Source organism: Indicator indicator, chromosome 22, assembly GCF_027791375.1.
Source record: "Indicator indicator isolate 239-I01 chromosome 22, UM_Iind_1.1, whole genome shotgun sequence".
NCBI classification, from domain to species: Eukaryota; Metazoa; Chordata; class Aves; order Piciformes; family Indicatoridae; genus Indicator; species Indicator indicator.
The window spans coordinates 7,434,656-7,457,735 of record NC_072031.1 but is presented as its reverse complement, the minus strand read 5'-3'; the positions used below and the strand labels follow the sequence as shown (position 1 = coordinate 7,457,735).

General features: G+C 50.1%; 2 protein-coding genes across 3 annotated transcripts; one reads left to right on the top strand and one right to left on the bottom strand.

Moving 5' to 3' along the window:
• Positions 1-6,204: 6,204 nt before the first annotated feature.
• Positions 6,205-9,082, bottom strand: PGP (phosphoglycolate phosphatase). Its single transcript, XM_054391065.1, has 2 exons — positions 8,458-9,082; positions 6,205-7,390 (listed from the first exon to the last, which is right to left on the bottom strand). Exons 1-2 carry the CDS (start codon positions 9,080-9,082, stop codon positions 7,065-7,067), a joined length of 951 nt encoding a protein of 316 aa, XP_054247040.1. The 3' UTR covers positions 6,205-7,064.
• A 531-nt stretch (positions 9,083-9,613) lies between these two features.
• Positions 9,614-22,447, top strand: E4F1 (E4F transcription factor 1). Of its 2 annotated transcripts, XM_054391368.1 has the most exons (15): positions 9,614-9,770; positions 10,173-10,324; positions 10,464-10,560; positions 11,032-11,237; positions 11,439-11,559; positions 12,337-12,489; positions 13,422-13,583; positions 14,307-14,332; positions 14,783-14,995; positions 15,466-15,571; positions 16,545-16,762; positions 17,999-18,197; positions 18,636-18,796; positions 20,349-20,411; positions 21,321-22,447. In XM_054391368.1, the coding sequence occupies exons 1-15, from the start codon at positions 9,614-9,616 to the stop codon at positions 21,666-21,668; spliced, it is 2,382 nt and encodes a 793-aa protein (XP_054247343.1). In that variant the 3' UTR covers positions 21,669-22,447. The 2 variants fall into 2 exon arrangements, with proteins under 2 accessions (XP_054247343.1, XP_054247344.1); XM_054391369.1 differs by lacking the exons at positions 15,466-15,571; positions 16,545-16,762 and having other exon boundaries at positions 14,783-14,830; positions 18,056-18,197.
• Positions 22,448-23,080: the final 633 nt, after the last annotated feature.

The following is a 23,080-nucleotide window of genomic DNA, read 5'->3' as shown; positions in this document are numbered from 1 at the left end:
ACATACCCCTATTAGAAATTCTAAGGCTGGGCAGCTTGCTGTAATTATAGATGAATCACTTGAACCATACATACGTGGCTGTGATATGAAGATAATACAGCAATTCTTCTGAGGACTTCTAATCAAAGTTTTCTGTTTCTAAAACAAGTCAACTGCAAATGCAAATAAATAGTACTTTTACACCAGTACTTTAAAATCGAGAATAAAATATATGCAGTTGACTAGAGAGACTGGAAGAAGCCAGGAGTGAAACCTGGCCTCTGTATGTATTTGTCCTTCTACTATGTACATGATTTAGAAACTGCATACATGAAAAATATATTTTAGAGAGACTGCAATACAGCAATTTGCTGAATTAATGAAATGCATAAAAGCAAAGTAAATAGGTTTTCAAGAGGCATTTTGGTATTTGACAAAGTTCTGCGCTAATTTATGTACCAATAAAATTTTTAATGTGAATTCCATAGGTGGTCACAATTATTTTAGCCTGGGGAATAATAGATTAAAATTGTGATTTCTCAGGTTTTTTACAGTTAGGAGCTGTAATTTAACCAGAAGTATGCTAATTACAGATAGATCCCAAACTGCATGCTATAAGATTTGTTATTAGTCTTCTTTGAATAGCAGATTACTAAGGACATACTTGTTTTGTTCTGTATTGCCATTCGGAGTATCCTAGTATTAAATATAGGTGATACTAATACTTGCACACTATGCTTGTGTAACCATCATCAGACCCTAAATAAATATGGACTTTTTACTCTTCTTAATTTATGGAACCTGCTAATGTTTTGAGTGTATAGACAAACGATTTTGTGAATGAAATGGTTCTTACTATAAAACATGCTATTTATAATGCATATTCATTTACTTCTAGTGAACTGGTTAAAATTGTTAACGCTTGTTAAGACTTTTCTACACTATAGTGTTTATGCAATGGTTTACAGAAGTCATGGAATTATTTTTATTACCAGTGTGGAAATAAAATTTTGATCTTTATTTCTCAGCTATCCTGTGTTTAGAGACTCGAAAATTCAGAGATGTTTTCCTCTGCACTCTAATAATGGCATTCCTGATAATTTCAGGGTTTCTACCACTGGGACTGGCATTTACTCTATTTCAGGGGAGAAAGACGTCTAACTGATATGAAGAAACTGATTCAGAAGAGGTCTACAAGACAGAGGCTGCCAAGATGACTAAAATGTAATTGTCGTTCCATTCCCCCCCCCCCCCCCCCAAAAATGAGAGGATGTTCAAAGCCTGAGTGCCATCCTCTGACACATTGACCCCTGTAGGGCAGTCACCAGCCTGTGGGACAGGGGCTGGGGGGATGCAGCCATTTTCTGGGACCACCCCATCCTTTATTTCTCCAGCAGAACTCTACTTCTGGGATTAGGGCTGTGTGTACGTATTATAACCATCTCAGTGAAAGTAACAAGCTGATAGCTGGGCAGTTGCCCTTGTTTTGTGTCTTTTTTTGGGGTGCATAAAAATGAGTGGAGCATGTTCATGGTGTAATGATGTCACAGGGGAAGTGTGTGTGTGTGTGTGATGCATCAGAGGAGCAGGTGAGTGAGGGGAGAGAAGGAGGAGTCTCCCAAAAAGGAGGCTTGGAGCCCTGAATGTTTGAAATGCCTGAAAATTCTTGGAGGGGATTATAAGACATTTAAATACTGTTTAGTATGAGGTGTTCCAGTAAGGAATAAGGTCTCGTTTTTATCTAAATATTGAAGAATGGTATAAATTTACATGTGAAAAAGACTTTGAAATGACCCACTCCTTATCACCTCTGTTTAATATAAAGGCTTCTAGAATATAAAAACAAATCCTGAGTAGAGCCACACAGGGTTTTGAAATATAAATTGTGTATATATAAATTAAAAATAGTGGATTTTCCTTAGTATGCCCTGTTGGTTTCTTTTGCTTTAAATTTAAATGGAAAAACACTTAAGAGAGCCCAGCTGAGCTGCTCTCCATGCAATTGTGGCAGGAGATGCCGGGCCGGCGCTCAGTGGCGCCGCCTTGTGTTTGATTGTCGTCACTGCAGTTGTGTACTGGCGTGTGCTACCCCATCAATTCTCAGTGCTGCCGCCTTGTGTTTAATTGCGGCACTGCAATTGTGCACCAGTGTGTGCTGCCTGGTCTTTTCTCAGTGGCGCCACCGTGTGTTTAATTATGGGCACTACACTTACGCACCGGCCTGTGCTGCCCCATCAGTTCTCAGTGGCGCCGCCTTGTGTTTCATTGTCGGCACTGCAGTTGTGTAGTGGCCTGTGCTGCCCCATCAGTTCTCAGTGGCGCCACCGTCTGTTTAATTATCAGCACTGCAGTTGTGCACCAGCATGTGCTGCCCCATCAGTTCTCAGTGCTGCTGCCTTGTGTTGCATTGTCGGCACTGCAGTTGTGTAGTGGCCTGTGCTGCCCCGTCAGTTCTCAGTGCTGCCGCCTTGTGTTTAATTGTTTGCACTGCAGTTGTGCACCAGCATGTGCTGCCCCATCAGTTCTCAGTGGCGCCACCTTGTGTTTCATTGTCGGCACCGCAGTTGTGTAGTGGCCTGTGCTGCCCCGTCAGTTCTCAGTGGCGCCACAGTCTGTTTAATTATCGGCACTGCAGTTGTGCACCAGCATGTGCTGCCCCATCAGTTCTCAGTGGTGCCGCCTTGTGTTTAATTATCGGCACTGCAGTTGTGTAGTGGCATGTGCTGCCCCATCAGTTCTCAGTGGCGCCACCGTCTGTTTAATTATCGGCACTGCAGTTGTGCACCAGCATGTGCTGCCCCATCAGTTCTCAGTGGCGCCGCCTTGTGTTTCATTGTAGGCACTGCAGTTGTGTAGTGGCCTGTGCTGCCCCGTCAGTTCTCAGTGCTGCCGCCTTGTGTTTAATTGTTTGCACTGCAGTTGTGCACCGGCATGTGCTGCCCCATCAGTTCTCAGTGCTGCCGCCTTGTGTTTCATTGTCGGCACCGCAGTTGTGTAGTGGCCTGTGCTGCCCCATCAGTTCTCAGTGCTGCTGCCTTGTGTTGCATTGTCGACACTGCAGTTGTGTAGTGGCATGTGCTGCCCGTCAGTTCTAAGTGGCGCCACCGTGTGTTTAATTGTTTGCACTGCAGTTGTGAACCGGCGTGAGCTGCCCCATCAGTTCTCAGTGGCGCCGCCTTGTGTTTCATTGTCGGCACTGCAGTTGTGTAGTGGCATGTGCTGCCCCGTCAGTTCTAAGTGGCGCCAACGTCTGTTTAATTATCGGCACTGCAGTTGTGCACCAGCATGTGCTGCCCCATCAGTTCTCAGTGCTGCCGCCTTGTGTTTAATTGTCGGCACCGCAGTTGTGTAGTGGCATGTGCTGCCCCATCAGTTCTCAGTGGCGCCGCCTTGTGTTTCATTGTCGGCACCGCAGTTGTGTAGTGGCATGTGCTGCCCCGTCAGTTCTCAGTGGCGCCACCGTCTGTTTAATTATCGGCACTGCAGTTGTGCACCAGCATGCGCTGCCCCATCAGTTCTCAGTGCTGCCGCCTTGTGTTTAATTGTTTGCACTGCAGTTGTGCACCGGCATGAGCTGCCCCATCAGTTCTCAGTGGCGCCACCGTGTGTTTAATTGTCGACACAGCAGCGTGTGCCTCCCTATCACTCAGTGCTGCTGCTTCGTCTCTAAATGCCCTGAATGCCTGAAAATCCTTGTGCTCCTGCTAACATCCATGTCCTGTGACAATAAACAGCTGCTGGGGAACAGCACTCCCAGGTTGCCAGCTGTGGTTTTCCTGAGCAGCCCTGGGGACCCCCAGAGAGGGCTTTGGGGTTTTGAGACTTGCCAGCCTGGTGTAACGTAGAATGGAGGTAAGGAGGAGCTCAGCAGAATTCCTTCATGTGGTGTGTACCAAGAGAAAATTCAGCTCTTGGCCCTCTTTCTATCAAGCAAAGCCCAGGACTGATCAAACTCAGCCAAGAGCAGCTCAGCCTGGAGTTTCTTGTCATTGTCTTCCTTCCCTCCTGTCTTCTCTAAGTCAAACACAAGCTTCCAGGAATCACGGAATTGTTTTAGTTAGGAGAGACCTTTAAGCTCATTGAATCCATCCATTAACCCAGCACTGCCAAGTCACCACTAAACCATGGCCCTCAGCACCACATCTACACAGCTAGCCTGCTCCAGGCCTTGACAAGCCTTTTGGGGAAGAAATTGCTCCAACCTAAATCTCCCTTGGTGCAACTTGAGGCCATTTCCTGTTATCCTATCACTTATTTCTTTGGAGAAGAGACCAACCCCCCACCTGGCTCCAACCTCTTTTCAGGGAGTTGTAGAGAGCCAGAACATCTCCCCTCAGCTTCCTTTTCTCCAGGTAACAACCCCAGTTCCCACAGCTACTCCTTTCCAAACCTGTCACCAGCTTCACTGCCCTTCTTTGGACATGCTCCAGCACAAGAAACTCCCCATTTCTTCTAGCTCAAACCCTGGATAAACACCATCCAGAGTCAACCAACCAACACAGCTGAATGATTGAAGACTGGAGCTCTGATGAGAACAGAGCCATCTCACAACAGTCAGACCAACCCTTCTGCTTCTACAGAGGTTGCAGACCAGGCAGTGCTCCTCACAGCACAGCCTGGCTTCTGATGCAGCAGAACTTAGCAGAGGACACTCAGAAGGCAAGGTGGAACATGCAGATGGGGTGTTACCCTACGAGCACCTCAACAGCCACACCTCATGGTCAGGAATTTAAGTCCTTCCTCATGTAAGGCACAGGAAGGAAGCAAACCCTTCTTTTTGTAAAAGGATTTTCACAAGCTGCTCAGTGCTGCACGCAGAGGCAGCAGCCCCACAAAGCTCCATGTGTCCAAAGCCAAGGAACATACTCCAGGGGTTTGGGTTCCTTCCCCTGATCCTGCATGTGAGGATTAAAGCTGATAAAACACAGACTGCATCCCTAACTCCTGGAATTTCCACTCAGAGCAGCAGCAGCAAGGCTCAGAGAAGTGACTACAAAAGAGCAGGCCAAGGCAAAGCAGGTTTCTAAGTTTAATGTGAATTCAAGTAGAGGTTGAAAAACCGTTTGGAAGTGGATACAGAGATTTGAAGCATGATTGACACCTTCACCAGCACATTTCAGCAGATGTGGACCAGGGTGACAGTCCCCTCACACAGGGGCAGGACTTGGCAGGGACAGGAGATGCTGGAACATGACTGGACACCTCATTTCTTCTGCTTTAGCTGACACACTGCAAGCACCAGAAACAAGAACTGGATCAAAGATCACAACATTAAGTCAGCCCCTACCTGCTTTAGACCCGTAATGTCCATTTCCACGTCACCCAAAGTTCCACTTCGTAAGGATTTCTGTGATTTTAGTCACAGCCTTTCAGACAGGAGCAGAGATTAACTATGCTCTTCACACAGCTGAGTTCCAAATCAACAGCCCTTGATGACAGCAACAAATACTGTGGGCTAACACCAAGAGCTGACATAAACCACAAGGTTATTGCTGCACAAAAAAGGTGGCAAAATCCAGCTTTGAGTGTCCACATGGAAGGAAACAGCATCAGCACTGCTAGAGCTCTTCAGGAAGCTCAGGAAAGAGGAAGGCAGGCCAGTGATTAACTGCTCAGAGTGGGATCTAGGGAATAAATGCATGTTATTTGCATATTCACCTAATTCTGTCAAGCAAAAGCTTTCAGCTGTGCCCTGTGATTGAGCGAGCACAAAAATCTACCCCGTGGTCTGTGCTGTGCATCACACAAACCCACCCAAAAAGCAATATCATCACCTGAGGGAGCAAGTGCTGCCCACTGGACAAACAGCTGGTGCCAGGCTCTAGGCCAGGCAGACATGGAAGATCTTATCCTCAGGTATTTAAAGGAAGCACGCAACTCTGTCACACCCTGCCAGTATTCCCATGGGATTGAGTGGAAAGCTGTACTACAGCTGTTCTACATCCACCCCCTGGACTGGGCATTAATCCAGGTTCTGCAAAGCCAAGCAGCTGTTGTGATGCAGAGGGAAGAGCTAACTCAGTACTGATCCATCTGGTTACAGCAGCAGCAGTGAAGGACAGTCCTAGGTGGTTACAGACTTTCTGCATTTGCAAATGCAAGAGCTGAGAATGAAACCTACTGTGAGTGCTGAAGTCCATTCCCTTCATCCTCCCTTCTGGGAAACAAGATATATTATCATATATTCTATTTAAATTTATAATTTATATATATTCTGATAGATGTTCAGGATCAGGATAGCTCTTGTATGTACAGAAGGAAAAATTTCTAGGCATTGGAATGTGCTGGAGCCCTGAAGCAGCCTGCCCAGACAGGTTGTGGAGTCTCCTTCTCTGGAGAGATTGCAAATCCTGGGCAAGCTGCTGTGGGTGACCTTCTGCCTGAATTAGATGATCCTCAGAGGTTTCTTCCAGCTTCCAGGGATTCTGGGATGTACATCCAAACTTGGACAACCACAAGTCACAGTGGACACTGCTTGTATTTTGTGAGTGGAATCATCCTGATCTGCATCTCAAGTGCAATTTGCAAGGGTTAAATAAAGGAGGTGGAATTTCACTTTCTGTGCCCTGAGGTCATGCTCACAGTGGATCTACACAGGACCTGTCCAGAAAAACCCAAATCAGTCTAAGGCCAAACACCAACTCTGCCAGCCACCATGTCTGCAAGCACAGTCACTGCATTACTACACACTCCAAGAGTCATTTCCCTGAATAAACCAGACTGAGCTGCAGCTTGTTGGGGCAAGGACACACCACAAGGTGTTGGGTTCTCTTTCCTTGGATCAACCAGCTCAACTTTCCTCAGCTCAGTCGAGAGGATAAGGTGGCATCACAAACACTTGGATAAATGTGTTGTTATCATTTAGAAAGAAGGCCCCAAGCTGGGTGACACCTTAATGCCCTCTTTGATCAAAGTGCATTTAAAGACCAAGGTGTAAACAGAAGCACACTGTGAGGACAGGAAGGTTAAAAAGCTAAAGGGTTGCTAACTCCAGGTAGTATCTCATGGGTATGTTACTGTCACAAGGTGATTAATAGGGACCCTCCTCGGCCTACTGGTGCAGAGGCTGCAAACATTTTGTTCTCCTAATCCCCTAGAGCTGGGAGAAGGTCAGCTATGCTGTCGACATAGTAATGGGGCACCAGGCTCTGCCTGGTAGGACAGTCACTCTCCTGGTGGCCCTTCACTTCCTCCAGTGTGGTGACACCGGTGAGGGTCAGCAGGGTGGTGAGGCCACAGCTATTGCCCATCAGGATGTCTGTGTCCAGTCGATCTCCCACCATGATGGTCCGGGCAGGGTCGATGTTGAACTCGCTGACCACGCAGTCGAACATGTAGCGGTTGGGCTTCCCCACGATAAAGGCCTCACGCTGAGCTGCTGTCTCCACTGCCTTCACCAGGCAGCCAGTGCCTGAGGAGGAAAGAGAATCACAGAATCATTAAGGTTGGAAAAAGCCTTTCAGATTGTACCCAAACTAGCATGACCACTAAATTATATCCTGAAGCACATCTACATGCTTCATGAACACCTCCAGGGATGGTGACTCCACCATCTCTGTGGACAGCCTGTTCCAATGGCTCCATTAGAGAGTGCAGGAGACTCCTGGCATTAACAGATTAGTTGTTGATCTTAAATAAGCTTTAAATAGAACAAATCACATCGCATGCTGTAGTTGCTGTTTGCTTGGCTTTGCTTCCAGCAGGAGGAGCTGGATTTGCTAAAGCCCAAGGCCACCAGCTCTAAGTTTCCACCAGGATTTCCCAAACACAACTCAAAACAGAGCCTCCACAAACAGCCTAAAGCAGAAGATAAAGTGGATTCAAGGCTACAAGCAACACCAGCACCTTCAGCTAGACAAGGTAACAGCCTGGAGACAGCAAATTAATTCAGTAAGGAGTTGGAAGTTGTTGGAGTCTCAGGCCACAACTACCACCAGACCAAAGCACATGTGAAGGTCACAGGAAGATTGACCACACAGGCTGTAAGAGTATAAACATCCAGAGATCCCTCTGGGTGTTTGGGATCCCTCTCTGGAGGAACCCAGCTGACCTGACCCTGCTGCTGCACCAGTCTATTAAATACTTCATTTTTATAAGATTCTGTGCCTGAGGCTCTATTCTGGAGGATGGAGAGTTCAGACTGAGCTCCTCTAACACCCACGCAGCCCTCTGGGAAGACAACCCCCCTCAGTTTTATCCAAGGACAGGGAAGAGTGGGTTAGTCTCAGAAGATGGTGCATAAAACCTGGAATACTGCCCTATATGGAGATAAAAAAGTAATCACTATTATCCGAGCACAGGATTAACAAGGATTCTCCCAATTTTAGGTGCTCCAGGACGATCAGGCTGCGACACAAAGGTGCAAGACTAACGCAGCACCAGACCCGGGGGGCATCGCCAAGGGCGGCCACCTCCCTACTCCCACCGGGCCGCAAGCGAGGCCCCCGGCAGCCTCCCTCTTTCCCCCGCCCCGCGTACCGGGGATGGCGGTGCCGCCTTCAAGCGGGAGGCGGTGGTCGCGGTTGGTGCCCACGAGGAGACAGTCAGAGCCGCCGCGCAGGAGGTAGCGCAAGGCCTGGCACAGCTTGGCATAGCTGAAGTGCTCGTCGAAACCGACGAGCACGGCGCGCACAGCGGGATCGAGCGGCGCCTGGGCCCAGTCGGCGGGAGCGGGGCCGGGCAGGGCGGCGGGGCCGGGCCCAAGGTGCCGGATACCGACGGCCTCCAGCTCGGCGGCGAGAGCGGGGCTGCCCAGCACATAGGCGGCGGCGCCCGGCGGCAGGGCTTGGCGGAGGTAGCGGGCAGCGCAGTAGGCCGAGCCGAAGATGTGGCGGGCCTCGGCGGGCGGGAAGCCCAACCGCCGCAACTTCTCGGTGTAGGCCACACGGGTCCGGCTGCTGTTGTTGGTCACGTAGCAGAGCCGCTTGCCCGCCGCTGCCAGTCGACCCAGCGCCGCCGCCGCGCCGCCCACCGCCACCTCACCCCGCCATAAGACGCCATCGCAGTCGAAGAGCAGCGTGTCGGCGGCTGCCAGCACAGCCCGAGCTGTCTCAGCCTCCAACCGCCGGCACCGCTGCGATCCACCACCAGCCACAGCCGCCATCACCGCGCCTCAGCAATGTGCCCGCCCCCTGGCTATCCCCATTGGTCGCGCCGCACTCTTCCCGCGTTCCCATTGGGTGGCGGCTGCCCTGCTTACCCTTCCCAGTTCCCCGCCTGTCGCCCTCTCCCTTCCTCCCGCACGTCGCCATAGAGGACGGCTGGCTCGCTGCGCTCTTATTGGTCATCGTTCTCGTAGTCTCGCCCTCTCCACGCTGCTATTGGCTAGAAGAGCGCGGTCACCCCAGGCGCTTCGTGATCCATTGGACCATCCAGAGGCCCCGAGGGCTCGTTAGGTAACTCACTAAGCTCCAGTCCACCTGGGCACTGGGGTCAGAGGTCACCGGGAGGGGTGCGTGGGACCGGGCAGTAACCCTGCCCACCGGCCCCCGGGCTGTGCGTGGTTCCGTTTGCGGCTCCGTTCGCCGCTCCGTTGGCAGCCGACTCCCGCTGCGGCCCGTCCCGTGGCACGCGGCCCGTTGTTATGACGACACAGCCGTAAAGCCGCCATCTTGGCGGTGCGGCTCGTTGCGACATGGAGGCCGCGATGGCAACGAACACGGGGCCGGCGGGGCTTACGGCAGCTGCGGCCGAGCCGCGGGAGGAGGCGGTGGCTGAGCGTTCCGGCTCTTCCGCGCCTTCCGCCGGCCCCGCCGCCTTCCTCAGCCTCCCGGCGCCCTTCAGCGAGGAAGGTACCAGGCGTGGGGCGGGTGGTGCAGCCGCGACAGGGCCATCGGGGCCTGGGGGACGCCGGTGAGGGCTTGTCCCGGCGGAACCGGCGCTCTGCACGGGGTGAGGGTGGTCCTGGCTGTGCCGGTTCTGTCTGCAGGCATCGGGAGGCGGCTGGCATCGGGGTGTCTGTTTTTCGTTGCGCCCCGTTCCTAGTCCGGGCGGCGAGACCGGAGCCTCGGGGCCTGGCCAAGCCGGGGAAACCGCTCCAGAAACCGCCCCGTTGAAGGAGCAAAAGTACCCCTCGGCAGCCCCAGGTCCCCTCTCTCCAGGAGTCGGGGCTCGCCGGGACACACAGAACATAAGTCTTGTGTGTCAGGCAGCTCGTTAAGAGGTGCCGAATTTTCTTAATTTTTCAATCGCAGACGAAGATGACGTCCACAAGTGCGGCCGTTGCCAGGCCGAGTTCACCTCCTTGGAAGAGTTTGTGCAACACAAATTGCAGAAGGTCTGCCAGCGAGCTCCAGAGGCTCTGGCTGCTGCATCAGCAGGGCTTCTCAAGCAAGAAGTACAAAAGGTGACAGCAGGCTTCTCCTCAAGCCGTGACTGAAAATAATTAGGATGCAACGGTCTGTTGGGTTGGAGGGGAGAGAACAGAGTGCAATGTTTGTCAAGGTAATAAAACTTCTCTGCTCAAATGTCATCTGTCACAGCAGGTGGTTCCTTCTGTCGAGGAGTCGATAACTGTTGCTCATATAGTTGTTGAAGCATCTTCAATAGCAGAGGAAATCAGCAACGCATCCGCTATAGTAGGTGAGCTCCAAGGTGCTTGCCTTCATCCCCCCACTGAGACAGGAACTGGGTCATTCAGCCAGGCTTCTTTCTGATGTGTGTTGGAGTTGGATGCATGAGACCTTGTTGTTACCGAGCATTACCTCAGAGATGTGAGAGGAGTCCTTAGGCCACCTTTGCAGTTTTCTCCACGTTAATACAAATTAGAGCTTCAACTCTATTCCACAAGTGTCCATTTTAATCTTTATGATGTTGCAGGGACCTGTGTTCCACGTTTAAAATACCTGGTTCTTCTTACCACATGAAATACTGAAACAGTAAATTGCTCTAAAGCTCTCTTCTGTAGAGAGCATCACTATCTCGGGGCCTCGAGCAGCCTGGTCTAGTGGAGGGCGTCCCTGCTCAGAGCAGGGAGGTCAGAACTAGGTGATCTTTAAGGTCTTTTCTAACCCAGACCAGCCTATGAATCTATGAATCTTGTCCTCTCCCCAGGCAGTGGGCACATCAAAGAAGTCATCGTTGCAGGAGACCAAGTTTTTGAAAACCCAAATGGCCACATTGATGGGGAAGCTGCTGAAGAGCAAGGCCACCCTGGGGAGCAGGAGCAGGATGCTTCCACAGAGCTGATCAAGGTTAAGCTGCTGATTAACAAAGAAGGGAGATACGTGTGTGAGCTGTGCCGGAAGACGTTTAAAACAGTGAGTGTCACTGCTGCTGTGTTTGGGATAGTGAGTTGTTTGTGCTAGCTATCAATAAAGATGTCTCCAGATTTGATAACGATGGGCTTCACTTTGAAAAGCAAAGTTCTGCTTTCAGAAGGAGTGTTGATGTTCTTCACAGTTGAAATGTAAACCCTTTAACCACTTGGCACATCTTTTAAGATGGAATTCTTTCCCCAGGCCAGCATCCTCAAAGCTCACATGATCACACACAGCAGCAGAAAGGATTATGAGTGTAAACTCTGTGGGACATCCTTCAGGACAAAAGGCTCTCTGATTCGACACCACCGGTGCCACACAGGTAAGACAGTGCTCCAAAACCAGAGCTCCTTACTGCTGGAGTTGGGGTTATTCAGCCTGGAGAAGAGAAGGCTCCAGGGAGACCTTAGAGCAGCCTTCCAGGATTTGAAGGAGCTACAGGAGAGCTGGAGAGGGACTTTTGACAAAGGCATGGAGTGACAGGGCAAAGGAGAGTGGTTTCAAATGGGAGGAAGCTGGATCGAGATTGGACATTAGGAAGAAATGGAACAGGCTACCCAGAGAGGTTATGGAGTCATCTTCTCTGGAGACATTCAAAACCCACCTGGGTGTGTTCCTGCGTGACCTACTCTAGGTGATCCTGCTCTGGCAGGAGGGTTGGACTGGATGGTCTCTAGAGGTCACTTCTGGCCCCTAATGTTCTGTGACTCTGTGAAATTCTTCCCTCTGAGGGTTGTGCACTGGAACGAGTTGTCCGGATAAGCTGTTGAAGCTACAAGCCAGGCTGGATGGGGCCTTGAGCAGCCTGGTCTAGGAGGAGGTGTCTTTGCCCATGGCAGAGAGGGAGGTTGTACCTAGATGATTTTTAAGGTCCCTTCTAACACAAACCATTCTACGATCCAGCTCACCTTCTGTGGAATTCACTGCTGCTTTCCACCTTCCACTGAGCTGAGAGTGTGGGGCATCCTGGAAGGCCAGACAAGGTGTGGGATAAATACAGTCTGCTGGCTGCAAAAGGCTGAAAGTGTTCTTCTGGCAGCCTGTTGCATGCTGGCCATGGTTAGTTTAATACGGTTGTGTCCATTCTCATCATTTCCAGATGAAAGACCTTATAAATGCAAGAAATGTGGGAAAAGCTTCCGGGAATCAGGAGCTTTGACTCGACACCTGAAATCTCTGACACCTTGCACTGAAAAAATCCGCTTCAACGTGAACAAAGAAATTGTGGTCAATAAAGATGATCTGCCAACAGGTCAGTGATGCTTTGGCTTCCTGTCTTGTGTCTGAGAAAACTAAACATGCTCCTGGCACCTGAGCTTTAAATTCTTTCTCACTTCTGAAAGGAAATATCTCTGTGGTATTCAATTTATAACTTTTACGTAGGAGAAAGGAATTTATAGAATCATAGAGTGGGTTGGCTTGGAAGGGACCACCAAAGGTCATCTAGCGCAAGTCCCCTGAGGCAGCAGGGACATCCTCCCCTAGATCAGGTTGCTCAGAGCCTTGTCCAACCTGACCTTGGATAGCTCTAGGGATGGGGCCTCAACTACCTCCCTGCGCAACCTGTTGCAGTGTTCCAGGACCCTCACGGTGCAGAACTTGTTCCTAACGTCCAACGTAAATCTGCTCAGCTCTCATTTCAAACCATTGCCTCTTGTCCTGTCACTGCAGGCCTTTGAAAGTCCCTCTGCAGTCTTCTTTTAGCCCCCTTCAGGTACTGGAAGGCTGCTAAGGTCTCCCTGGAGCCTTCTCTTCTCCAGGCTGAACAACCCCATCTCCCTCAGCTGTCCTCATAGCAGAGCAGCTCCATCCCCCTGATCATTTTTGTGGCCCTCTGAACCTGCTCCCTCAGGTCCATGCCCTTCCTGTGTTGAGGGCTCCAGAGCTGGATGTAGTACTTCAGGTGAAGTCTCCTCAGAGCGAAGCAAAGGGGCAGAATCACCTCTCCATCTGCTGGCTTACGCTGCTTTTGATGCCATTGGCCTTCTGGGCTGCAGGTGCCCCTTGCTGTTGTTACTGAGCTAAGTGATTAACCTACAGTGCATGTGGCCAAGTGTTGGCTGTGAGGAGTGCCTGAGGATCTCCTACAAACATGGCTTTAGCAGGCACCTGGTACTCAGGACAGAGCAAATTGCTGAGGGGTGGCAGTACACTGGGTGACTCCTTGTGCTGCTTGTCTTGAAGGATCCAACGCAGAGACTGTCGCATCCATAGGCAGTGAATCCATCGAGACCTCGCCTGTCATTCACCTCATGACAGATGCAAAAGGCAACGTTCTCCACGAGGTCCATGTCCAAATGCAGGAGCTTCCTGTTGTGGACGCAAAATCTCTGGGCCAAGATGTGAGTGTAATTTCTCTTAAATTCCTTGTGTAGTTTATACAAAGAAATAGTTTGAGGTATTTCATAGAATCACAGAATTTTTTGGGTTGGAAAAGACCTCTAAGATCATCAAGTCCAACCTTCAGTTGAAGACTACCGTGGCCATTAAACCATGTCCCCAAGTGACAGGTCCACATGTTTCTTCACCTCACAGATAAAATGTTCTTAGGTGCTGAGATGAAATCTGTATGAAGTAAATGCTTCATCAGCTTCTTTTCCATCTGAGAATGTAGAAGGTGGACTCTGCTCTGGCCTGGCTGTGGCTCTGGCTTGGCAGTGTGTGTATAGCACATGGGGTGGGGTAGGGTTCACCACCATACACTGAATGCTGCAGAAGGTGCTTCTGTTGGCCGTTCCCTGCTTAGGAGCAGAGGCTTAGAATCATAGCACTGTTGAGGTTGGCAGAGACCTTTGAGATCATCAAGTCCAGTTACTGACCCAGAGCTCACAATCCCTCCACTGCTGCTAGGCTGCCACCACTGAACCGTGTCCCTCAGCACCACCTCCATGCATCTTTTAAACACCTCCAGGGATGGTGACTCCTCCTCCTCCCTGGGCAACCTGTTCCTGTGCCTGAGAGCCCTTTCTGGGAAGAAATTTTTCCTGATATCCAAAAATTTTCCTAATAAATATCCAAAAAAGAAAGTTACTTCTTGCAAAGCCATTGCTACTTGGGTTTTACACACAGCTGCACACCTCCCACCTCTTTCTCCAGTGTTGCACATCTGTCAGCCAGCACTGACCTGATCCAAGGCTCTGCTAAGGTCTGTGTGTTCCTTGGGCTGTATGTTTTCAGAGTACAGATTCACCTTTTCTTCCTCCTCAGTCCAAAATCATCCCCTTGGTGATCTTTCAACCCTCTGTCACAGTGTTGGCACTGGAACAGGCTGCACAGGGAGGTGGTGGAATCACCATCCCTGGAGGTGCTTAATGTGTAGATGTGGTACTGAGAGATGTGGTTTAGTGGCAGTGGTGGGATTGTGAGCTCCAGGCGAGAGGTTGGACATGGTGATCTCAAATGTCTCTTCCAACCTCAACAGCTCTACAATTCTAGTTCTGTTAGACACCTTAGAAAGAGGGACTCTTGTAGCAATATGGCTGTAAAATGTTATTTGCTGTACTAATGAATTGGGTTGTTCTTTCCTTCAACAGTCACATCCTGAGGAGCTGCCCTGCGAGGGAGAAGTGAACAGTGAGAACCTGCTGAGACAGGCCATGAGGAATTCAGGCATTGTCATTGAGAGAGTAGCTGTGGAGGAGATGCAGAAGCCCCCTGAGCCTGCTGTGGCTGCTGCAGAAGAACTAGAAAATGAAGTGGTGGAAGCAGAAGAGCCATGTGGGGAGCAGCAGTGTGTTGAAGTAGAGCAAGCAGAGTCTGTATGTTTGTATTGGAATAGTCTGCCCAGGGCAGTGGTGGAGTCACCATCACTGGGGATATTCAAGCTGTGTGTGGACCTGGCACTTAGGGGCATGGTTTAGTGGTGACTCTTCAGTGCTGAGTTGAGGGTTGGGCTTGGATGATCATGAGGTCTCCTCCAACCAGATAGATTCAGTGATTCCCTATGGGAAGGTTTTCATCCTGCCTCTGCTGGGCTGAGGACAGGTTGTGCCTCAGCACCCTGCGTCTTCTCCACACATCTCTGCCCATGCCTGGGTCTTTGTGTCAAATTTTCATGATGTCTTCCTGTGTGCTCTAAGCATGGTGTTAGCACACATCTGCTCTCTTCTGCTCATAACAGGCCTCTTCCTTGGCAGAGCTGGAGGAGTTAGAAGGGAGTCTGGGTGGCAGTACTTAACTGGTGCACACACCAGTACAAGAAATAGTTGTTCCATTTTCTTCCCAACAGGCCAATGTGGAAAGAACAAACGGGTACAAAAGTTATGTTTGTCCTCAGTGTAATGAAGCCTTCAGTGAAGCTACTTCCCTTGAAACACACATCAGAGGTCATTTAGGTAAAGCTCTGCTGCTTATGCTTATTGTGTTGTCCACAATGTGCCATGTCTTGCAGACACCTTAAGTTTCAGACTCCTTACCTTTACATGGCCAGTAGCTGTGCAAAATCAGTTGATGCTTAACAGACTAATATGAAAAAAGTTTATTTTGTTGGAGCTGTAGATTTGAGGATAAAAGAAATACTAAAAAAAAAAAACCACCAAACTTTTCATGTTTCAGACCCAGCAATGCAACCTTGAAAGCAGAGTTTGGTGAGGAGGGCAATAAAAAGGGTAGCAAGGCAGAAAAGGGTGGTAAGCTGGAACTGTTGCCAAAGAACAACATTTGAGCAGAATTCTCTTAAGAGCAGGTCCAGAGGAGTCCATAAAGATGATCAGAGGGCTGGAGCAATTCCCTTGTAGGGACAGGCTGCAAGAGTTTGGGCTGTTCAGCCTGGAGCGGAGAAGGCTCTGGGGAGACCTGAAAGCAGCCTTCCATGACCTGAAGTGGCCTACAAGAAAGCTGGGGAGGGGCTTTATTTAAAGGCTTGTAGTGATAAGATGAGGGGCAGTGGCTTTAAGATGGAAGAGGGAACACTTAGGCTGGAGATTAGGAAGAAATTCTTTGCAGTGAGGGTGGTGAGACACTGGAACAGGTTGCCGAGGAAGGCTGTGGATGCCTTCTCTCTGGAGGTGTTCAAGGCCAGGTTGGATGGGACCTTTGAGCGACCTGGGCTAGTGGGAGCTGTCCCTGCCCATGGGAGGGGGTTGGAACTAGATGACCTTTAAGGTCCCTTCCAACCCAAACCATTCTGTGATTCTATGATTCACAGAATGAGAGAAAGCCTGAAGGTGCAGCTGAAAATCTGATTTCCCCCCTTCTCTGGGATCATTTCTTTGTAAGAATTCTCCTACAGATGATAGAATTTTGTCCCTAGATGCTTGCTCCTGTTGTTTGTCCTGTGTCATCCACACATTCTTCCTGTCTCTCCAGATTACAAACCTTTTAAGTGTGAGGAGTGTGGCAAAGAGTTCACCAAGGGCTATCTGCTAAAGAGGCATCAGGAAGTGCACGTGAACGAGCGGCGCTTCCGCTGCGGAGAGTGCGGAAAGCTCTACAAGACCATTGCCCACGTGAAGGGACACCGCCGGGTGCATTCTGATGAGAGGCCCTATTCCTGCCCCACCTGTGGCAAGCGGTACAAGACAAAGGTGTGCCCCCCTCTCACAGCTTCCTGCCCTTCAGGCTGTCCTTCCCAGAGCCAGGTTTTGGGAGAAGTTAGGAGGTTTTGCTCCTGAAGGAGCAAATGGGAACGCTGACCTGCCTCTCTGATAATCCAGAGCTTCAGAAGGAGCTTTGCTTTCAGTTGGCAAGAGAGGGACAGTCTTGCAAAACCCTTCATGTTTGGGAAGAAACTGGTCCTTAATGTATGGAAAAAGTGATGTAGTAATAGAATCATTTCAGTTGGAAAAGAGCTTTCAGATCATCCAGTCCAACCATTCCCTAACTCTACCAAGTCTGGTGCTAAACCGTGGCCCTCAGCACTTTTAAACATTTTCAGGGGTGGGGTTCAGCCACCTCCCTGGGCAGCCTGTCCCAGTGTTTGAGAACCCTTTCAGTCAAGAGGTTTTTTCCAGTGTCCAACCTAAACCTGTCCTGGTGCACCTTGAGGCCATTTCCTCTTGTTCTGTATTTGTTCATTGAGAGATCAGACCAACCTCCACCTAGCTTCAGCCTCCTTTCAGGGAGTTGTGGAGAGCAATGAGGTTTCCCCTCAGCCTCCTTTTCTCCAGGAGGAACAACCCCGGTTCCCTCAGCTGCTCCTCACCAGACCTGTTCTCCAGACTATTCACGAGCTCTTCTCTGGACTTGCTCCAGCCCCTCAATATCATTTTTGGAGTGAGAGCCCCAAAACTGAACCCAGGATTCAAGGCGTGGCCTCACCAGTGTTGTGTACAGAGGGACAATCCTTATCCTGGTCCTGCTGGCCACACTATTGCTGATACAGGCCAGCAAACTAAAAGCAAGTCTTTATGAGATGCTGAGGGGAGACCTTCTGGCTCTCTACAATTTTCTGAAAGGAGGTCTGTGCCAGGTGGGGATTGGTCTCTTCTCCCAAGGAACAAGCAGTAGGACAAGAGGAAATGGCTTGAAATTGCATCAGGAAAGGTTTAAGTTGGACATGAGGAACAATTTCTTCCCCATGAGGATTGTCAAGGCCTGGCCCAGGCTTCTCAGGGAAGTGATGGAGGAATTTCAAAGCCATGGAGATGTGGTGCTGAGGGCCGTGGTTTAGCATTGACCTGGCAGTGCTGGGTTAGCAGTTGGACTCCCTGATCTTAAAGGTGTTCTCCAACCAAACCCAATGCTCTAACTCCAAAATCCACCTTGGTTTAGTTTGTCATTGCCTTGAGCTGGCCTTTGCTGGGTTCTCTCTCTCTGCACAGAATGCCCAGGATGTCCATTTCCGTACCCACCTGGAGCACAAACCCTACGTCTGCCAGTACTGCAGCCGCGGCTTCCACGAGAAGGGCTCCCTGGTGCGCCACATCCGGCGGCACACCGGCGAGAAGCCCTTCAAGTGCTACAAGTGCGGCCGCGGCTTCGCAGAGCACGGCACCCTCAACAGGCACCTGAAAACCAAAGGTGAGCTGGCACAGCTTGGCTGCATCAGGGGGGGCTTGGTGGAGTGCAGTTCTATAGCTGGGTACTGGGGAGGGTCACAACTTGAATCCTGGGTGTGAGGGTGCTGGAGCCCTGGAGGCAGCTGCCCGGAGAGGTTGTGGAGTCTCCTCTGGAGGCTTTCAAGACCCATCTGGATGCTTTCCTGTGTGAGTTGCCCTATGTGATCCTGCTTTGGCTGGAGTTTGGACTCTGTGATCTCTAGAGGCCTCTTCCAACCTCTGCCACTCTGTGATGACCACTTGGCCTGTCTCAGTGGGATGGCTGTCTTCTGACTGCTGGTGGCTTGTCACCAGCATCCTCTTAAAGGAGTCTTGTTTGTACTGCATGTGGTTTTTTTGCAGGTACTCCTCTATTTGAGGTTATGGAAAATAATCTTTTTGTGGTGGTTTTGGAATCCAGGTGGCTGCCTTCTTGCTTTGAAAGATGTGGAAGAAGTGATAGTATCTGAGGAAAGTCAATCAGCTGACAACTTGGCTGCAACTGTCATCTCTGAAGATCCGCACACTGTGTTGGTGGAGTTCTCCTCTGTGGTGGCAGACACTCAGGAATACATCATTGAGGTAAGGAGTGGGGCAAAGGGCCTCCTTGTGCTGAACTCAGCACAGGGCTTTGCCAGCAAAAACTCTACTTGGGCATGTTTCTCATCAAGGAGAAAATACAGTAGGATCTAGCCAATGCTACTTCTGCCTTCATGACCCTAGGAGTATGGATTGTCATAGGATAGGGCTGGGCTGGTCACTAAATGAATGTCAGATGCTCTCTCATAACTCCTGTCCCCTCCCAGAAGGGAGCTGGTGCTTTCTGCTACAGCGCCAGGAAGGATCAGTATCCCCAGCTGCAGCACAGAACATGTTTGTGATACCCTCTTCTGTCTGGACTGGGACAGCCTTGCCATTTCATTCCTAAAAACTGGATCTCCTGTGCCAGGTCTCCCTGAGTGAGGGGAGTTGAGTAGCAGCACTGCTCCATGTTGGAGTCTGTGGGGTCTGAGCAGCTGTGGCGGTGTATCAGAGGGGCTCATGGGGTCTGAGTAGCTGTGGTGTACACACCAGAAGAATTGAGGTGGTTGCACAACACCTACACCTGCCCCAGTGTCTAGCCTGACACCCTCCATTCAGGAGAATCAATAAGAAATCCAGTGCTAAACCTGTGGTGTTCCAATACCAACCATATCCCAAATCTTCAGGATTTAGTGGATCATCTGGCATGGAAAGGAGCAGCAGCATTGCCCATGATGAAACTGAAGATGTAATTAGTAACAAAATCCACTGTGTGGGTGCATGGGGTGCCCAGCTCAGTCCCTGCCCAGCAGAGATCAGTGGGAAGCACCACAGCCAAGTGGCAGCCTTTGCCACAAGGGGATAAACCACAAATAAAAGAACAAGGGAACGATACCAGAAGGTACTCGGGAGGGGAGGCAGCAGCACCGAACTCTCAAGGCCATTCTCAGAAGACCCAGTGTGATGCTGTAGTCAGCAGTGACATGATGTGAGAGGTGTGCTTGAAGGCTCTCAGAGGAGACAACCTGATCCTCTCTCAATTGGATCCTCTCTCAATTGAGCGAGCCAGAATTCCAACTCCTTAGGCATTATCAGCCCCAGCTTGAGCCACGTTGGGCACCAAAAAAATCTGTCATGAGTGGAGATGGGATGGTAACTAACTGAGTGACAGACTCTACGATAGACACTTCCTGAAGGATAAGAGAACAAGGGAGAGAGAATTCCTTATTCCTGGAAAAGTTGTGAAGGCTCCAAGCCTGGAAGTGTTCAAGGCCAGGTTGGGTGAGGCCTTGAGCAAACAGGTCTAGTAGGAGGTGACCCTGTCCATGGCAGAGGCTTGGAACTAGATGAGATCAGGTCCATTCCAACCCACACCAGTCTGTGACTCCCTTTAGTTCTGCCATAGTTTTTCTCCGTCAGTTATTTGTGAGCACTCTGCATTAAAGTAGCTCTTGATGATGGAATTTGGAAGGAATTTCAGGGACATGTCTTTGAGGGAACAGAAAGGCTTTTGTAAAACATCTTGGTGTCTAACGACTTGGTAAGAAAAAGTTGGGATTGTTTTCTTTTTGTCATAACCCATAAAGGGAATGATCCTATTTTGTCTTTCCAGACTGCTACTGAAGACATGGAGACCAGCGAAGCTACTGAAATAATAGAGGGGACAAGACATGAGGTAAAATCACCACATAAACTGTGATTTTTGGGGACTGAAAGCTATGCTGAATAGCCCAACTTCAGACCATCACTTACCTGCCTCTGTAGTGCTGACCTGTCTCTGTAAAAACATTCTGCTGGTCAGACTGGGTTGGTTGGAGCTCTGTTAATCCCAGATCCCCTCCATGATGGTGGCTTGCATGGTGGCATATATGGGAGCACAGCTGCTGGCTGAGGACACTTGTATGTGTTGCTTGTACTGTCCTACTGGTCATCACACCTTGTTTATAGTGATGAGGTCACTGGAAAGCTGCCCAGTAGACCTAAGTGTGCTCGTCAGCAGCAGCAGATGAGCCAGGGTGTGCCCAGGTAGCCAAGAAGGCCAGCAGCATCCTGGCCTGCATCAGCAATGGTGTGGCCAGCAGGACCAGGGCAGTGATCTTACCCCTCTGTTTGGCACTGATGAGGCCACACCTCAAATCCTGGGTTCAGTTTGAGGACTCTTACTCCAAAAAGGACTTTGAGGGGCTGGAGCAGGTCCAGAGAAAAGCTGGTGAAGAGTCTGGAGAACAGGTCTGGTAAGGAGCAGCTGAGGGAACTAGGCTTGTTCAGCCTGGAGAAGAGGAGGCTGAGGGGAGGTTTAGGTTGGACATGAGAACAAACTTCTTGACTGAAAGGGTTCTCAAACCCTGGAGCAAGCTGCCCAGGGAGTTGGTTGAATCCCCATCCCTGGAGGTGTTTCAAAGCTGCAGAGATGTGGTGCTGAGGGCCATGGTTTAGCACCAGACTTGGCAGAGTTAGGGAACAGTTGGACTGGATGTTCTGAAAGATCTTTTCCAACCCAAAGGATTCTGTGACCCTATGCCAAATGGCTGTGCTTAGAGGACAACATGCTAAGAAATAACTTGGCCCCTTGCCCTTCCTGTAGGTTGACAGCCACATTATGAAGGTTGTGCAGCAGATTGTGAATCAAGCAAACTCCGGTCACCAGATCATCGTGCAAAATGTCACCGTGGCAGAGAACTCTGAGGTGAGCACAGACACAGCAGACACCATCACCATCGCCACCCCTGAGAGCCTGACGGAGCAGGTGGCCATGACGCTGGCCTCGGCCATCGGAGAAGGAGCTGTGCTGACCACCGAGGGTGGCATTGAGACAGAAGAAGCCACGGTGACAATGGTGGCATCTGAGGACATTGAAATCATGGAGCATGCAGGAGAGTTACTGATTGCCTCGCAGGAAGGGGAGGTGGAGGTGCAGACTGTGATTGTGTGAGCAGCAGCAGCGTGCAGCGAGCCCCTGATGGTCATGGCAAACTCATCAGGGAGCTGGGTCAGTACTGAGCTTGCCTAGAGAAGGGAGGGAGAGGAGGCTTAGGAGGGTGAGTGGGGATGGTACAACTTCAGGGGTTTTCTGCTTAAAATGGATATGGCAGGAGTTAAAACTTTGCATGGTTACATGGAGGGAGTGCCTAAGCCCCTACCTGACAGTATTTTTTACAGCTGCCCCAAGAAGGGCAGATGTTTGCAAAGCATTTACCTCTGACCACAGGACAGCAGCCTTCTGGTGCTTCAAGGATTCAGAAAGTGAAGCAAATCTGCAAAGTCTCCTCAGAGACAGCTTCATCATCTGCATCTGAAACCAAGAGAACCAAACATAGGGAGCTCTGGTGTGCGCTCACCACCACTCCATAGCTTCCAGGCCTTTAACCTCACAGCTCCAGTCCTCCTGAGGCATGGTACTGCACTGTTTCCCTTTCTTCCCCCCACTCTCTTTCCCTTTTTTCCCCCTGCTCCTCTTTTCCCCTGTTTCGCTTTCTTCCCCTCCTTCTTTCCCTTTCCCTTCCTTTTTTGTTCCCTCCTGTCTCTTCCCTCCCCTGGACAAGTAGCCTTACATGCTTGTCTCTGACAGAAGGCACCCCTTGCTCCTTGCACTGCCAGACAGGCTGCTCTGGGAGCCAGTCGTTTGGTAAAGCCATAGTGTACAGCAGTTCTTTTTTATTTTAAACCAGAGGTGGGTTTTTAATTGGGGATTGTACAGATTTGGCCTGTAAATAAAAGCATTTTTCCAAATAAAGTTATTTAAAGTTCCTATGATATTTCTCCAATTTCTGCTCTCTTAGCCCTCAAACAGTAGAAGTTGTGGAGAACTGAACATTGTGCTTAAGAAACCTTCATTTGGGATGAGTCAAACACTCTGTTTTTTACCCCAAACAGGGCAGTACAGCCATGCTCTGGAATCTTTCAAGTGATGCCTGCAGAGGGATTTTAAATAGCTTTGGGTTTACTTTTATCTTCTGATGTTTAAGGCAGAGGGTTTTCTTGAGGGACACTACAGAAGATGACACCATCACCCCCTTTGGGTACTGGTTGCTATCAGGTCTCCCTGGAGCCTTCTCCAGGCTGAACAACCCCAGCTCCTTCAGCCTGTCCTTGTAGCAGAGGTGCTCCAGCCCCCTCATTTCTTGACCCTCCTCTGCTCCATCAGCTCCACGTCCTTCCTGTGTTGAGGGCTCCAGAGCTGGAGACGGCCCTCCAGGTGAGGTGTCACCAGAGCAGAGCAGAGAGGCAGAATCACCTCTCTCCAGCTGCTGGCTGCACTGCTTTTGATGAAGCCCAGTCTGCTCTTTGCCTTCTGGGCTGCAAGTGCCCATTGCTGGCTCATGTCTAGCTTCTCACCCACCAGCT